Consider the following 18,630-nt stretch of genomic DNA (forward strand, 5'->3'; position numbering starts at 1 on the left):
AAGTGGCAGGGAGAAGACTACAAAGACCTAGAAGAAGAAGATACATGAGAACAAGCCAGCCTTGAAAAACTGACTACCACACCAAGGCTGCAAGATAATACAGATAATGATGAGTATCCAAGAAGTCAGAGAAAACACACAAAATCATGTGCATAAATTACCATTCTTTGAATTCAACATCCAAGACAAGAATAATCACATTTTAACTTGCAAATTTCCTGAGAATTCTTCCTGTTCAAGGAAATGAGGCTGAAAAGATAAGGTTTAAATGGAGAAAGTCTGTCAGGGAATTCTCAGTCATTAGCAATGTATTGCAAGTACATTTACTGGGAACACCTAAGAAAGCTGCCCACAAAAGCAGGTCTGGGCTCATGTGTGCTCCCACAGCTCCTTGTTAATTGCAGACAGGAAGCTGAAAGAAGGTGAGATGGGCGGATGTTAATAGGATTACCCTGAATGGAAATATTTTTTAAGACAAGAAGACAGGGGCGCCTGGGTGGCTCAGTCGGTTAAGCCACCGACTTCAGCTCAGGTCATGATCTCACAGTCTATGAGTTCAAGCCCCGCATCAGGCTCTGTGCTGATAGCTCAGAGCCTGGAGCCTGCTTCAGATTCTGTGGCTCCCTCTCTCTCTGACTCTCCCTCATTCATGCTCTGTCTCTCTCTGTCTCAAGAATAAATAAACATTAAAAAAATTTTTTTAATAAAAAAATTTAAAAAAAAAGACAGGAAGACAAATACCATATGATTTCTTTTTTCTTTTTTTATTTTTTTATGTTTATTTAGTTTTGAGAGAGAGAGAGAGACAGAGAGAGAATGGGGGAAGAGCAGTTAGAGAGGGAGAGACAGAACCCAAAGCAGGCTCCAGACTCTGAGCTCTCAGCACAAAGCCCAACGCAGGGCTCAAACTCAGAACTGTGAGATCATGACCTGAGTCAAAGTCGGACGCCCAACCAACTGAGCCACCCAGGCGCCCCCATATGATTTCACTCAAAAGTGGAATCTAAAAAACAACAACGAATGAATAAACAAACAAAAAGCAGAACCAGACCCATAAATACAGAGAACAAACTGATGGTTGCCAGAGGAGACTGGGGTAGGTATTTGGGCAAAATAGGTAGAGGGGAAAGGGAGATCCTGGCTTTCAGTTATGGCATGAATAAATCACGGGAATAGAAGGCACACCATAAAGAATAGTCAATGATATAATAATAGTGATGTATCAGGACAAATGGTAGTTACACTTGTGAATACAGTATAATGTATAAACTTGTCAAATCGCTATGTTGTACATGTGAAACTAATGTAACATTGTCAACTATATTCAAATCAAAAAAACAAACACTTAGGGGAACCTGAGTGGTTCAGTTGGTTAAACGTCTGACTTAGGCTCAGGTCATGATCTCACTGTTCATGTTTGAGCCCCGCTTTGAGTTTTGTGCTGACAGCTCAGAGCCTTGAGCCTGTTTCAGATTCTGTCTTAGTCTCTCTCTGCCCCTCCAGCCCCCTCTCTCAAATATAAATGAACATTTAAAAAAACACTTAAAGTGATGAGCACTGAGCAATGTTGTTGAATCATTATATTGTAGAAACTGGTATAAACACTGTATAAATGAATATAATTAATATGGCTGTGTATTAATTATACTTCGATTAAAAAATAAAAATTAAAGATAAAACAAAAAGGAAATATTTCCAAACCAGTTGATAGAGACCCCCAGGACCTCCCACAGCCTCAGCCCTTTGGACCCTGCTATGCCCCAAGCAACTGAGTAATTAACAATGGCACGTTGGATAAGAGGAGAGAGGGGGCTTCAAGCTTCCTGTTTCAGAGTCTCCTTGTCTGTTCTGATTGCACAAACAAAGCTGGAATGTCAATATTAAATTGAATTAATTTAATGTTAATTTTTTTAATGTTTATTTATTTTTGAGAGAGAGAAAGAGAGACAGAGGATGAGCAGGGGATGGGCAGAGAGAGAGAGGGAGACACAGAATCTGAAGCAGGCTTCAGGCTCTGAGCTGTTAGCACAGAGCCTGACACGGGGCTTGAACCCACAACTGTGAGATCATGACCTGAGCCAAAGTCTGGCACTTAACTGACTGAGCCACCCAGGTACCCCAATGTTAAATGTTAAATATTTTTTAATAGTGTTACCATTAAAGAGGTGCCAGGGTGGTTCAGTCAGTTAAGCATGTGACTTTAGCTCAGGTCATGATCTCATGGTTCGTGAGTTAAGCCCCACATCTTGAACAGCACAGAACCTGGCAGCACAGAGCCTACTTTGGATCTCTCTCTCTCTCTCTCTCTGTCTCTCTGTCTCTCTGTCTCTCTCTCAAAAAATAAACATTAAAAAATAGTGTTCCCATTAAAGATAAGCAAAAGTCAAAATCAAGGGGAGAGCCCAAGGAATAAGGAAAATTTAAAAGAGCAAATCTAATCCCAAAAAAGTTCTGGGTTGCTCTTCCAAAACCCAGCTGTGCACATGCTGGAATTTTAACTGAAGCCCTGTCCAGCCAAATTAGAGAGATAAGCCCATCTATGATCTAGTTCTTCCAACTTTGGACACTGTGAGACACATTCTGGAGAGAAGACACCACCCAGGAAGAGATGGGCTTTGCTGTGTCCCAAACTAGGGCATTCAACATCTGTACAACTTCTCTAACTCAGGACTTCATGAAAAAATAATAACAGTGATAGCATTAGCTCAGAATTACCAAACCCAGACCATGGAAGAATAATATAGCTATGTAACTAGAGAGTCAACCTGCAGACACTGATTCCTGCAGGCAATGAGTGAGGGACAGAGTGTCAGGTCAGCCTAAGGTCCTGTGTGAGAGAGAAGCACCACCTTTCTCCTCACTGACAGGCTCTCTGCTCTACTTCCTTGGGTCTCAAGTGTTTCCCAGTGTGATATATGGTGATGGAATGTAATGGGAGCCCCCTTGCAAAGGCTGTTGGAAGAGGTATGGGTGGGGCCTCAAGGTCACAAGAACAGAGAAAATTACCCTGTCCAAAGTCCAACCATGAGGGGTGTTCACACCTGGGACTTCTGGTAATTGTGACAGGACCCCAGTTTCTTGTATTCAAGCCCCATTCCTTCCTTTACTTTGTCATACCAGGGATTCACAGCTCTGCCATATACCAATCAGTGATGTCAGAAAACACAGCAAGAACAGGGCTCATCAGCCTTGTAAAAGACCTTTAATGTGTATCCCAATCTCAGCTGCAGTCAGGGCCACATGGAGAACTCAAAATTCTGCCCAAGCCAAGCACGAGAAGCCACACTGACCAGTGTCTGCATTCACAAGGAATAAAGGATGATTGCCTTCAACCAGTCTACCTTTGGTGTCTTACAATTTTCTTTCAAAGAATAAATAAATAAATAGACTGTCTTTTCCATGAAGTGTGGCAGCTCTCTGTTGGGCTAACCCTGAAACAACTAGTTAATGATGCACTTCCCACTACAGCTGCAGGCCCACGGATTCCAGCTTGTAGTGTGGACTCAGTATCCCTGGCCCAGCTGGCCCTAAGCTTTGCCACATCTTTCCTCCATAGCTACGAGTGCAGCAAACAGATATGGTTCATTCTCTGCTTCCTCTTGAGGGAAAGGTGAGCCCAGATTGTATCCAGGCAAGTTGGGTCCATATCACATGGAAGAGCAGTTGCAACTCACCATTGTAGCGGTGAATGGGATGTTGTCAATCAAGGATGATGCAATGGCTGAGACCCAGACCACCAGGATGATGGCAATTGTGAGGCGCCGATCCTCTGGGACCATCTGGAAGGAAGCAGATAATAGCAGTGCTATGTATCACAGTTGCCATTGATAAATCACACACACTGAGGATCTGATGGTAGGACATATGAGACTCAGAAGAGACCACAAGGCTGCCAGTCCTTCCTCTCACACAGAAGACAAAGGCAGACCCAGGTGTGCAAACAGGACCAGCATGGGCTTTCCTTGCTATTATCAGGAGCCTCTGCTGGGTCTACAAGAAACTAAGGAGAATGATTCCCAGACACACCCAAGCCAACCAGTACCTAGGGAAGGGAGCAGGGTGGCTCCATTCTCTGTGGCAGCATATATTAGTTACACTGACCTGAGCTCCTGGCAGAGGACTGGGGTTGTGCATTTTTACTCACTTACTAAGACTGGTTTCTCAATTGTTCTCCTTCTTAGACAGGTTTTAACTAAAGGCTCATAGCAAAATTGCAGGCCTCTATAATTATACATTCTTTGGAAAAAGTCTCCCTTCATCTCTAGGCTGCACAGGACAAAAAGGATTCTCTGCTATATTTTTTACATAGTCTGTGACCTATTCTTACCAGATTTTTTTTTTTAACAAAATCAAAGTAACAGAGGCTGGGACACATTCTATTATAATATTTAATGTACCTTTATTAGCAAAGCAGTCTGTTCTCCAACATATTCTATTAAGTGGAGATGTGCCAGTGCCTAGAAGAAATGGATATATGATGAAAATCAGTTTAAAACTGAGAATATATGCAAATTTTTAAATTATGTCTTTAAAATGAAAACACGTGAACATAAGACAGGTCCTAGCTCTCGTTTCTTATAAAGGATTATACTCAAATACACAGTCTATAAATAATTTACTATCAGATACGAGCACTGATGATTCACTGAGAAGAATGCACTATACCACAGGCAGGAATTTTCATTGATTTGTGTTACTGTCCACATTAAATTTAAATTTGAATGGAATGGCATCTTTTTAGTATCAGTGTATAGGAGCACTGTTCAATTGTACATAATGAAATGCTGCTCATATAGAAGGTCTTTCAAGTAAGTTACATTTCAAATTTCTTTTTGAAGTTCAACATCACAGAAGAATCAAAGAAAATGCATGGTTTTTATAACTGTCAAAGAAAGGAAGAACAGATATATTTAACTGAAGCATGTAACTATTTTCTCAGTACTAGACAGATTGAGAAAATTGAGTCCAAGCAGGAAAGATTAGACGAAGGAGATGTAAGCTCAGGAGGCATTCTGCTCAGGCTGTTGCCTTCACCACAGCCAGGGAAGGGATGCACTGCTGACCACAATGGATCCCAGACAGGAAGCACTTGTAAGGAACGAGATGTGGGTGTGACACAGCTGCCTTGCACTTCTCAAATGTGGCTTTTTCACTGTGATGTCACCATGCTGAATGACTATGAATATTGAAAACATCAGCTTGACCATGTTTAAACGCAAGTTTACAACTTCCCCATCCATATGTAGAGTTGTTTGTTAGCCTTCCTTTTAAAGTTGTGGAACCCAAATGTTGGGTTTTCAATCACAATTTTAAGACAAGTGTGCTATTAAATCAACTAAATCATAAGGATAAATCTATTCAGATAAATCTGTTCATAAATGAGTCAGCATTGTTGACATTAGGCACCAAATGATTCCTTGTCATAGGGCTGTACTGTGCATTGTAGGATGTTTACCATCCTTGGCTTCCACTCCCCAATATGACAACCAAAACTGTCTCCAGGCAGTGCCAGTGTTGTCACAAAATCACCCCCTGATAAGAATCACTGATTTATAATAATCCATAAATAAAACATTTTTTTAATTTGAAAAACACAGTTAAATGTAGTCACATCCTTTATTTCATTCTATACTACTAACTAAAGGAAAAGTCAGAGGTCTAAGCCAGATTAAAACTTCTTGCTAGATATCAAATACAGATGATTATATATGTGTGTATACATACATACACACATACATACATACACATACACAGTATTATGTGCACACCTTGATGTGTGCCTATAAACAACTATCTATTTATATATTTAGTGCCATATAATTATCCCAAATATCAAGGTCCATGGTATAGAGTGTAAGACAACATAAAGGAAAATCTTCAAAATACTTAAACATTATATCTAATAACTCAGTTCAAAGTAACTGATCTCTTAATTGAAAAAAAGAAAGTCAAATACAAATATCTAATAAGAACTTTATAAATGGCAAATGAAATAAATATGTAATACTTTACCAAGCCCTTCAGACTGGATAATATATAGTGTTCTATTTTCAATTCACTGACCTTTTCTTTGGTCGTATTCATTCTGTTACTGAACCCAAAACGTTTTTTTTAATGAAGTATTATATTTTTAAATTCTGACCTTTGTGTTTGCTTCTATTTTATAATTTCTGTTACTCTCTTAATGATTCCTATCTTTTCATTCATTTCAAATTCATTTTTCTTTACCTCATTATGTTTTAATAGCTACTTCAAATTCTTTGGTCATTTCAACATCTGGATCATGTCTGGATTAAAATCTATTTATTGCCTTTTTCCCTGAGAATTTATTGCATTTTCCTCATTCTTTGTATTTTGAGTCCTTTAGCATCATCTCCTGGATATTGTCAAAGATAAGATATGCAGATTCTGGGTCCTGTTATAATCTTCTGGACATCGTCCTTTTCTTTCTTGCCTTTTTTCTTTTCTGTTGGAAGTTAGGTTCAGAACACAATTTCTGTCTCACTTTCCAGGGGTAGTGGTTCAAATTCATATTTTCCATGATAATTTTGGTCTCTCTCACATATGCAGAGTTCAGCACTTGTAGACTCATGTAGATGGTTCAAGTTTCAGCTGAGTTCTTTAAACCTTGCTATGTTGATTTGTGCCTGTACAGCATATATGTCATTGAATTGTTAGAGACTTGTATGAATGGTTGTAATCTCAGATGGTCCTCTAGGCCTACACTAGGCTGGTTTGGGTCTGTATCACACATGCATTGTTCAGAACTGTACCTGTTCATGCATGGAATTGGGGGTGTGGAATTCCCTGGCTCTCTCTTCTGAGATTCCCTAATTCCCAGCCCACAGGTACTACTTTCCCTGGCTCCTCTGGGTGGAAAGATGAGGATACTATGGCTAGGAATTTATGCCACCATGCCATGCCATGACTAAGGCCTTCCTGTCCTGGAGGGAAATCTAGGAGGCAGAAAAATAGGAAAATCACCCCAAGGGGGTCACTTTTCCAAGTATTAACTCCCTTCCACAATTCACCTGGTTTTGTCTATTGTTCAGAGTCCATCAATACTTGGTTTTTATATTTTTTCCAGCGTTTCAGTTGTAATCAGAGAGAGGAATAACCTTTAATAGGTTTGTACCCCCAAAGAACTAGAATACAATATTCTTTCTTATTATGTAACTCAGTTAAAATACTCTTCCTTCAGCTAACTTTTAGATTTAAAAATAGATTAAATGTGCTATTTCTCCTCTTCCAAATCCTCTCTAACTGATCTACATACCTATTATACCCTGGTACCTGGGCAGGGGCATAGCTAGACCCTGTGTCCACCCTGGAGCCCACTGCTTAGCTAGGAAGGACAGCATGAGTCACACAGCAACTCTGAATAAAGTGATAAGGATGCAAATCAACCTGAATCCTGCCATAATTTGAAAGGAAATGTTTGATAGTCCCATGACCATCAATTGTACCAAGGTGGAAGCACAAGTCTGTCAATATTCAAGAGGTCAAATAGAAAACCATGTGCTCTTTGGAGTCTTTTTCTCAGATGCCCTCTGATCTACCTTTCCCTGCTGGTTTTCCCTTTTCATGATATCTCATCTTATTTTAAAATCATCTCCATCAAAATCTAACCTCATCGAAAAAAAGAAAAACAAACACCCTAAATTTGGAAACCTGTAAAATATATTTGAAAGTTCTGATATGTTTAACAGCTGACACATTCAGCTATTTTCACAAACATTTGGAATACATTAAATGGGAATTATTTTAACTGAACTTAAATTACAGCACTATTTTTAGAGAATGTCATAGCTAGGTTAGAAACAGATTACTGAAACCGAGAAAGAGCTCATTATAAATCCTTTTTGCTACAAATATCCAAAAATGAAAATGCCTGTATGTCCATTTTCCCCAGAATTATGTATATATCCTCCCAGTGAACTCACTAACAATTTTATTTATAAGGTAGCACTTCTTTATAGACTCAGCTATAAGAGAAAGCACCACTTAAATGACCCTCCTGTTCAGGTGCCTAGCAGTAAAGCTAGGTGACCACTCTCATTATCTAAAAATAAACTTCTGGGGAGCCTGGGTAGCTTAGTCAGTTAAGCATCTGACTCTTGATTTCAGCTTAGGTCATGATCTCATGGTTTGTGAGATCAAGCCCTACATAAGGCCCATGCCATTAGCATGGAGCCTGCTTAGAATTCTCTCTCCCCCTTTCTCTGCCCTTCTACTGCTTGTTCTCTCTCTTTCTCCACTCTTCCCCTTACCTGCTCATATGCTCTCTCTCTCACAAAATAAATAAACATTTAAAAATAAATAAATAAATAAATAAATAAATAAACAAACAAACTTCTTATGTTGTTCCCTCACACCGGAATTAAAGATCCATTAAAGGCATTTATAATTTAAAAACTAATCTTATTTTTATATTCCATGGAAGAGACATATTAAAAGAGACTTGAATAATTATTGAAAAATACTAAATTAAAGGAATAAGATTAAATAAAAAAATTTTATTGAGTGTTTTAGGTAGTAATAGTGTTGTGTTTTCATTTGCTTAGTTTCATTTTTTAAGGGGGTGGTTTCTATATTTGTTATTTTTCCCCAAGGCAAGAATGAGCCATTGGTATTTTTGAACTTGTAATCTGAATATATTGGTAGTCACTCTCTGCCCCTTAGGTGTAAGCAACTGTGCTGTCTGCCAGCACCCCTCAAAATTAATTTTTCCAGTGAATGAAAATTCTTTTACTCATTCACATTATTACTTCTCATTTGATCTTAACATTTCTTAAGACAGTTGAGAATATAAGGAACATATGATTTTTTTATTCTAAATTTATTTATTTAAATTCAAGCTAATTGATATACAGTGTAGCATTGGTTTCAGGAGAAGAATCCAGTGATTTATCACTTACATATAACACCCAGTGCTCATCCCAACAAGTGCCCTCCTTAATGCTCATCATCCATTTAGCCCATCCCCCCACCCACCTCCCCTCCAGAAACTCCTACTTTGTTCTCTGTATTTAAGAGTCTCTTATGGTTTTCCTCCTTCTCTGTTTTTAAGGAACGTATGACTTTTATGTTATAAACTTCAGGGTTTATAAATAAATGTAATTTATTTCAAAAAGTAACTTATATACAAGAAAATGATGGATAGCCAAGGAGAACTTGGAATGCTTTGCAGTGAAGACTGATTTGGAACTTGGCATGAGTTATTAACTATTAACATAAAATTATTACATTAAACCTACAAATTAGAGCTTTTTTCCCACTTATTATTAGCACTATTATTATTTTCAGTGACAGAGTCTTGGCATAGCTAAAGATGTCCCATTGACAAAGATACAAATAAATGTAGATGCATGCGAAGACTTTCCAAACATCCTGTACATCCAAAGAAGGAAACGGACACAAAGCATAAATGTGCTTGCAAGGATAACTCATCGTTTAGGAACCAGGAAATCACCAAAGCTTTCTAATATGGCCTAAAAATAGCAAATATTTTCTCTTTCTTCTCATTTTAAGATTCTGATAAAAATAGCCTCACAAGAAGCTTTCTTAGATTAATCCATCTGAGAACCACTCCACATAGCATAGCACCTGTGACAATTACTGTGAATGACTGTTATATCTACAGACATGTGGTTTGACTTATAAACATAAGTATTTTATAAATGCAAAATCCTCATAAAGCAATATTTCACATTGCCTAGTCTCATTCATTCCATTATTGGTTTGACAAATATTTATTGAGTGCTTGGTATGTGCCAAGCACTGTTAGGCAGCTAGCAGCCTGCTTAGGTGGAGCACCCAGGTAGAAGTGACAAGTACAAATACACATTCACCTAACAAGAAGGCGATTGGGTCTGGGTTCAGTGAACAAGTGAATGTATGATGGGAAATAATGTGTAAGTGGCAGCTACAGCCTGACCATTCATGTTTAATAAGCTGTGGTTGAGGCTCTGGATTATATTCCAAGTGCAACGAGGACAAAACACTGCTATGAAAACTCCAAATATTATTGTTTTTGACAAACATTCTAAGAAAATGAATAGTGTTTGCAGCAGTACAGAAGGGTATATCCTGCTCAAAAGTGTTCCCAGAAAGATCCAAGAAGAATTTGAAGGCTAACTTTTCAATACCACAGGGCAAAAGTGGAAACAGTGTCTCCTTCAAGATTCTCAAACTAAAACCTACTACCTGAGAAGTCAATAAACCTAATTAATGTCTCTCAAATCCCTAAAACATCCACTTCTTGTTTTATTCTTATGATTATAAAGATAGGTTTAATTATTTCTTTTTAATGTTTAAGCCAATAACTAAGAGAATACAAATATTGTCTATAGCTTCAAAACACTTGGTAAAATAGATACAAAGAAATTTTAACAATATACTTCATCAATAGATGGGAAAAGGAAATACCAAGGAAATATAACAAATATCAAATACAGGACATAACAGTGAGTAGTTTAAAATTAGATCCAAATGTATGTTCTTTACTGGAAACCAACTAAAAACAAAATGACAGAGATTAAAAATAAATAAATGAGCAATTTCAGGAGACTTCCATACCAAACAGAATGATATTCTTTCTACCTGGTCATCTACTTCTTTCTAACTGCTCATCTCTATTAAGCACAACTATAAATCATGGAAATAAATCAAGAGACGACCAAAGGAGAATTCTTACAGGTGGTAATAGGAAAACAAACTGCTTTGCTTTCAGGACAGGAAGAATGATCAGCACTAGGGTATCAGGACATGACAGGAAGAACAATCAGCACCAGGGTATCATCCATCTCCCAAAACCAACATTCTTTGACCCTCCCCCCCCAACATAGCAAGAAAAGGGAGTCAAGTGGGCTTGTTCCTCCCCTGGGTGGAATGGGATCCCTCTGACAATACCAGGTGATTATGGTTCCCCTGGCAAGGAAGATCAATAGAGCCTGCCAACAAAGGTGGCCAGGGAAGTTGTTCCTCCCCTGCTGAGAAATACCTGGTAGGCATGCAGATCCTGCAGAAAGATGCCACTACAACACAGACGGGGGATCGCAGTCCTCTTTAATACCAGGCCTGAGACCCTCTTCCCTGACAATAAATATCTAGGATAGCTTTGGGACACTGGTAGAGGTATCCTGTCACACTGCATGGCTCAAGAAATGTTCTGAGGCTCCCACAGGAAGGGGGATCCCATTATAATGAACACCCACTTGGGAGGCCTCTTCATTCCTCTAGGCCCGAGATTCCTGTTCCCCAACAAAGAGAAACCCAGGCAGCCCAACCTGGGGAAATCCCTTCCACCCTCTCAGGAAACACCAGCAGGGACGAGGGGGAACCCCAGTGCACCAAATAAATAGATCAAAGTAGCACTACAAGGTTTCTGAAAATTAAACTGTCATTGGAACCATAGACCACAGGCCAGAACCTGAGGGCTAAACTTAAAACAGGATGACTGCCTGCTGAAATAAAAGATTTCGGGTTGACTCAGAGTACCCTAAGATAATGGATACAATACCCAAGATAAAACCAAAATTTAGCTGTCATATCAGAAACAAATAAACATAGCTTGAATGACAAAGGACAATCAGTTGATAACAACACGGAGATAAATCAGATGTTGGAATATCTAAAAAGGATTTTAAAGCAGTCAGTATATAATGTCCCAATAATCAATTACAAATTCTCTTGATTTTTTTTTTAAATAGAAAACCAGAATGAAGAAATAGAGGGGTTTTTTTAAGGGACAAAATGGAAATTATAAAACTAAAAAAAAATACAGTAACATAAATATTTTTAAAAATTCTTAGTATGGGCTCAAGATAAAGTGGAGATGACAGAAGAAAGATTCAGGGAGTTCTAATATTCATGTCATTGGAGTGCAAGGAGAGAATGAGGATAGAGTGGAAAAAGTACTTTATGAAATAAGGCTGAAATTTCCCCAAATTTGGCAAAGAGATCCACACCAAGGCACATCATAAACTTCTAAAAACTAAAGACAAAAAAAAAATACTGAAAGCACCCAGACAATTCTATATATTACCTATAAGGGAACATCAATTTTAATGGTAGAAAATTTTCAAGGGATTAAAGAAAATAACTGTCAATTATACATTCTATATCCAGTGAAACTATTCTTCAGGAATGAAAAGGAAATAATGACACTTTCAAATGAGAAAAACTAAAAGAATTTACTAGACCTACCCTTAAATACTGCCTAAAAGAAGCTTTTCAAACACAAAGCAAATTATTTAAAAAATTACTCTGCGGTATCAGGAAAGAAAGAGAACAACATAAAGAGTAGAAATATATGCGCATACAATAGACTATACTTTTCCTCATGAGTTTTATAAATCACATTTTATAATTAAAACAAAAATTATAATATTATCTGATACTCAAGATAATGGTATTTAAACACATGGAGTAGGTTAAAGGAATCTCAATGGAAATGACGTTTTCACACTTTATTCAAAATGGTAAATGATAATACCAGCAAATTCCAATAAGTCACAAATGTATATTGAAATCCTCAGAACAACCACTACAAAAACTATACAAAGAGATATACTCAAATATACTATAAATAAATCAAGATGTAACCCAAAACAGTTTAAGGAAATCAAAGAAAGAGAAACACAAAAACTAGAAACTAGTTTTAATAATAAATAATAAATAATAATTTATTTTTATATTAATAAATATATAATCTAAGTGGCAGTTTTAAGTCTTGATTTAAGTAGATTTTAAAAATAACCCAACCACATACTACTTGCAAGAAACTCATTTCTAAGTAAATAATATGGGAAGATTTAAAGAATGACAGGAAAAGATATATCTCACACAAAAATTTAAGTAATTATATTAATAGCAACTAGACTTAAGAACAAAGAAAATTAGTAGAGACCAAGAAGGTCATTAAATAATGATAAATGTATCACTGCACTGGGAAGACATGACAATCCTAAATGTGTACACAGATAACAATAAAACAGCAACAACAAAAAAACTGGTAGAGCTAAAAGAAAAAAAAAATAGACAAGTCCATGTGTATAGTTGGGAATTCAACAACCCCCTCTCTGCATATTATAGAACTACTAGATATAAAAATCATTGAAGGTATAGAAAAACTGAACAACACTGGACCAAAAAGATTTTATTCACATATATAGAACATTCCACCCAATAATAGAATACATCTTTTTTTTTCAAGTTCTCATAGAAGATTTGCCATGAGACTATATTCTGGGTCATAAAACAAATTTCAACAAATGTAAGAGAATGGAAATTATTCAGAGTATGTTCTCCAACCATCATGATGGAATAAAATAGAAATCAGTAACAGACAGACAATAGAAAGATCTCTAAAACATATGAAGACTAAAGAACACACTTCTAAATAATTAATGGGTCAATGAAGAAGCCTCAAAGTAAAGTTTAAAATACATAGAGACAAATGGTAATAAAAACACCACATATGAAAATACATAGGATACTGTTAAAGTAGAACTGAGAGGAAATCTTGTAGCACTAAATGTTAACATTGGAAAGGAGGAAAACTTTGAAATAAATAATCTAAATTCCTACTTCAGAAAAACTAGTAAAAAGGAGCAAAAGACAGGCAATTGAAGCAGAAAGGAGGAAATAATAAAGATCAGAGCAAAAATCAATAAAATTTAATAGGAACACAACAGAGAAAAACAGTAGTAGGGAGGGGAAGTCTTTCTTCAGTAAAAATCAATAAAATTGACAAACTTAAAACAAGACTGACAAATATACAAATAAATATATACAAATCACCGATATCAGGAGATAAATATAGAGTTTTGCTACAGATATTACACCCATTTAAAAAAATAGTAAAAGAATACTATCAACAACTTTATGTCCACAAATTCAATAACAAAGAAGAAATGAACCAATTCCTCATGAAACACAAAATATCAAAACTTAACTTAGATACAATATATAATCTTAATATCTCTTTAACCTTTAAAAAAGTCAACTTCATAATTTAAAATCTCAAAAAAAAAAAAAAATCTCCAAGCTCAGACGGCTTCACTGGAGAATTCCACCACACCATAAGTCTTCTTAAGGAAGACTTAGCACCAATTCTATACAAGCTTTTCCAGAAAATAAAATAAGAGGAGAGCCTTGGGGCACCTGGGCTCAGTCAATTAAATGTTAGACTTCAGCTCAGGTCATGAGCTAATGGTTCATGAGTTTAAGCTCCGCATTGGGCTCTGTGCTGACAGCTCAGAGCCTGGATCCAGCTTCAGATTCTGTGTCTCCCTCCCTCTCTGCCTTTCCCCCACTGGCTCTCTGTCTCTCCCTCTCTCAAAAGTAAATAAACATTAAAAAAAAAAAAAGAGGAAAGCTTTCCCAACTCATTTTATGAAGCCCAAATGAGACAAAGATATAAAAAATAAAACTACATATCAATGTATCTCATAACCTTAGACCCAAAAATCCTCAACAAAATGTTACCAAATTGAATTCACAAATGTGTGAAAAATTATACACCATAACCGAGTAGGATTTCTTCCAAGTATGCGACTGGTTTAAAATTTGAAAATATATCTAAAATCTAAAATGTAATCATATTAATAAGTTAAGAAAAATCATATGATTTTCCTCTGAAGCCTCTAGAAGTAAAACCCTGAGTTTATACTTCCTCTGAAAACTCTTGCCGACACTGAGTTCAGACTTCTGGTATCCACAACTGCAAGAGAATCAATCACTGCTGTTTAGTTTGTGATTAGCTTGAAAATCAATACAGATAAAAATTTCCCCTCCCTTCCTGCAAGGCTTCAACCAGCCCCATTATTTACTGACTACAGAATTTTCTCTCCAATGTTGGTTTCTCACCCAGTTCCTTTGATAAGTAACTCCTATTACAGCAAATGAAGAGTGTTACACCAGAATCCATTACTCAGGTACACTGGTCGTCTGCTCAAGGTTTAGCTGCGCTACCCGCTGCAACCCCAAACTCTGCAAAGTTGGGGTGACATCCTACATCATGCAGTATATGCTTTAAACAAATGAAGAATATATATGTCCCTATATCCTGCATACCCACTAGAAAGCATGAGTGCAAGAACCAAAGGGCAGAGATGGGAGGGACCCTCTTGCTACCATACTCCATAACCTAGTCAATGAATTCATTGTCTCTATAATATTGAGCTTAGCCAATGTAACTAACAGGGAGCATAATGAAGGTGCTGTTATGTTGGAAATGGAGAGCATCCCACGACCTTTTGGGCTCCTCATATTCTATAAGCATTAAGCAGACAAGAGTAGTCCCTCTACTATCCAGGATGACAAATCCCAATTATCAGAGGGAGCTGGGTTTCTTTTCCTTCATAGAGAACTGTCCAGAGGAGAACCATCCAGAAATGGGGCATTCACCTACATGCTTCCTTGCATTCTGTCAATCCTAATCCATGGACACCCAGGCACTCCAGTGAAGACATGACCACCAAGGACTCAGATCCTATTGGAATGAAGGTTTGGGTCACCTCCAACAATGAATAAAATCCACGTAGCTTAAATGGTGGCAGGGTAAGGCAAAGATGTTAGAAAAGGAAGTTGGTTAACAATCCAGACTTCATGTCAGCTATAGAAGCTGGGACTGAAGCAGATATGTGTTATGGTATTTCACTGCTTCTTCTCCCACTCCTGCCCTTTATTCTCCATTGCCATATATGAAGAGCACTAGAGTAGCTAAAAATTAGGTTTCGGGTATAACTGAATCAGCATTACACCCCATACTACACAGATGATGGGATATTATGCAACTCTTGTATTGGGGTTGGGTGATTTTCTCCTGGAGTAGGATAAAAATAACAGGCACAAGTGGAGGATTGAACTGTGACAGCCCACATTTGCCCCCATCCTGCTTTCAGCCTTTTTTTTTTTGGCTCTGTGCTCCTGGAAGCTGTGTGGCTCTGTGCTCCTAGAAGCTGTACTCAGTCAATCTCTCCTATCTTGTGGTGTTGTGTGGGTCTGGCTAATGGAACACACTGACAGAATTTGACAGGTGGGAGGAACAGGGTGAGGGTATTTAATCTCCTGGCTCTTCCTGGCCCACTGCAATCTGCTATAATCCAGGGTTCAGCAGTCTTCTCCAGAGCTGCAGCTCCCAGCTCTCCCCTTACCCCTTTGGGCCATACAGTCATGACTTTTTTTCTTATCCAGTGCAGAACTTCAACACACCTGTTCTTTTCCCAAACCCTTGACCTTCAAGTACATAGTTTCTTGCTGAGACCCTACCTAGTAAGGGGAGTCAAAAAGAGTCACCCAGTCCTCAAAAATGCTCTTTACAGAGCTGTTTCAGGTGGGAAAAAAAAGTAGAAATAATCAAAATACCAACTTAACGGGGAATCTGAGTATAGCATAGTCATACATTGTAACATTGTATATTCTTTAAATGATATAGCAATACATTTACCTTGTAAAGAGTTTAGAAGAGGTTATTAAAGAATATGTATAATTGCGATGTGGGACTTTTTAAGTTATGCATAAAATGATTCTAAATTTAGGAGTGCCTGGGTGGCTCAGTCTGTTGAGCGTCCGACTTCGGCTCAGGTCATCATCTCACAGTTGGTGGGTTCGAGTCCGGCATCAGGCTCTGTGCTGACCACTTGCTCAGAGCCTGGAGTGTGCTTCGGATTCTGTGTCTCCTCTCTCTGCCCCTCCCCCACTCATGCTTTGTCTCACTCTGTTTCTCAAAAATAAATAAATAAATGTAAAAAAAATTTTTTAATGATTCTAAATTTATTTTTAAATGATTCTAATTTTGTTTTAAAACTAAACATAGATAAAATAGGCTATATAGTAAAATACTGATGGTTCTCAATGGTGCTTAAGGCGAAGGTATTTTTTCCTTTTTAACTAAATTTTCTAATTTTAATAAGTTTGAGCAGTACCCTTTTTGATAAAGTTAAAATTATGAAATTTGAGTTAAAAAACTACTGAGTGTTTTAAACACTTAAGGAAAGCATTTTCATAATCATATTTTTTGTTCTATGTATAGAAGTTAAGGCCCTAGCAAAGATGATTCTCCAAGAGAATCAAACACAGCAGGTAGATGAGGAAATAGGGAAAGTTTTCTCTTGCTTGGCTGGGATTTCAACAGGCCACATACATGCCACTGTGAGAACAACATGTACAACTGAAAGTTAATAAATAATTTTTTTATTTTTTTTATTTTTTATTATTATTTTTTTTTAATGTTTTTTATTTATTTTTGGGACAGAGAGAGACAGAGCATGAACGGGGGAGGGGCAGAGAGAGAGGGAGACACAGAATCGGAAACAGGCTCCAGGCTCCGAGCCATCGGCCCAGAGCCTGACGCGGGGCTCGAACTCACGGACCGCGAGATCGTGACCTGGCTGAAGTCGGACGCTTAACCGACTGCGCCACCCAGGCGCCCCATAAATAATTTTTTTAAAATGAACAAGTAAACCTGTATATCCAACATTAAGTAATCTTCTCAGGAGATTTTAAAAGTTGCATTTTTCATTTTGAAATCATTTTAATGGCAATAATCTTAAAGTAATGTAAAATAGTTCACTGTCCACATAAGTATCTCATAATTTAACAAGATGCAAAAGATAATCATAATTAGAGCATACATTTACAATCTATGTTACTTAATTGTCAACAATGTCTAAAACCAAATTTTAGTACACATAATTCCTTCTGCAAACCCATTGTTGATAACATACAGAAATTATTATAGGAGAAAGGAAAGCAATATAAGGCTAAGTAATTAAATTTTTAAAATCCAATCATTTATTTGGCAGAGAAACTCAGCTATAATGGATTAGGTCTATGACACACATATGTCTTGCTAACAGCAAAAATCAATAACCACTGCCTTGTAGGATTTGGACCTTTGAAGATAAGGTCCTCTTGCAGGCTCACTAAAACTCAACTCCAAGTTTACATTCTGGGGTGATGACAAGTCCCTCTACTGGCTGCACCATTGAAAGGAGAGGGAGGCTAAGGAGAAATCATTTGGGCCCCACTCAATGCTGCAAAGAAAGTCTACTGCCTTGGCACCTTGTTTATACAGAGGAATACCAATCTAGCATTTGGCCAAGAGAAGAAAAGAAGAGGAGTGCCCACAGAAAGCAGGGAGGTGGAAGGAACACTCACCTAAAGCTCAGCCAAGGGTGGGACAGCTTGGACACTGCATTTAGACCAAAGTCAGCACCACAACCACCAGACTAGACAATATTTCAGATTTGGAGCAGTGGGAGGAATAGAATACCAGGACATGTTTCCCTCACCCAAAGGGAACTGGGGACTTGCTAAAGTTAAGTTGGCTTTGGGACCAGAAAAGTTGTGCTCTGTAAACAGTCCCCTAAGAGAAACTGCAAATGGTGGTACAGGTTCCTCCCAAATGAACATACAAATCCTGGATATAAAACCCAGTGCAGTAGCAGAATGTGTCTGTTTAGTCCACTCAAACCTTCTACCTTGGGGTGGCACTGGCAGCCTCATGGGGCTGAGGACACAAGACTTACAGTGAGTTCTGCCCAATGACTGAGGGGTATAGGAGGGGCAAAAATCTGTCTGGAGCTGCCCACTGAGAGCCACTGTGCCTGGAGGGGTCCCAGG

General features: G+C 37.8%; 1 protein-coding gene across 1 annotated transcript in view; it reads right to left on the reverse strand.

Moving 5' to 3' along the window:
* Window positions 1-18,630, reverse strand: part of OCA2 (OCA2 melanosomal transmembrane protein) — a 483,960-nt gene that overhangs the window by 188,356 nt on the left and 276,974 nt on the right. Inside the window, exons 20-21 of the mRNA XM_058736912.1 lie at window positions 4,398-4,457; window positions 3,675-3,779 (exon numbers count right to left, since the gene is read on the reverse strand). Coding sequence (XP_058592895.1) covers window positions 3,675-3,779; window positions 4,398-4,457 — 165 coding nt within the window. The remainder of the gene's footprint in view (window positions 1-3,674; window positions 3,780-4,397; window positions 4,458-18,630) is intronic.

The sequence above is a fragment of the Neofelis nebulosa genome, chromosome 7 (genome assembly GCF_028018385.1).
Source record: "Neofelis nebulosa isolate mNeoNeb1 chromosome 7, mNeoNeb1.pri, whole genome shotgun sequence".
Taxonomy (NCBI): Eukaryota; Metazoa; Chordata; class Mammalia; order Carnivora; family Felidae; genus Neofelis; species Neofelis nebulosa.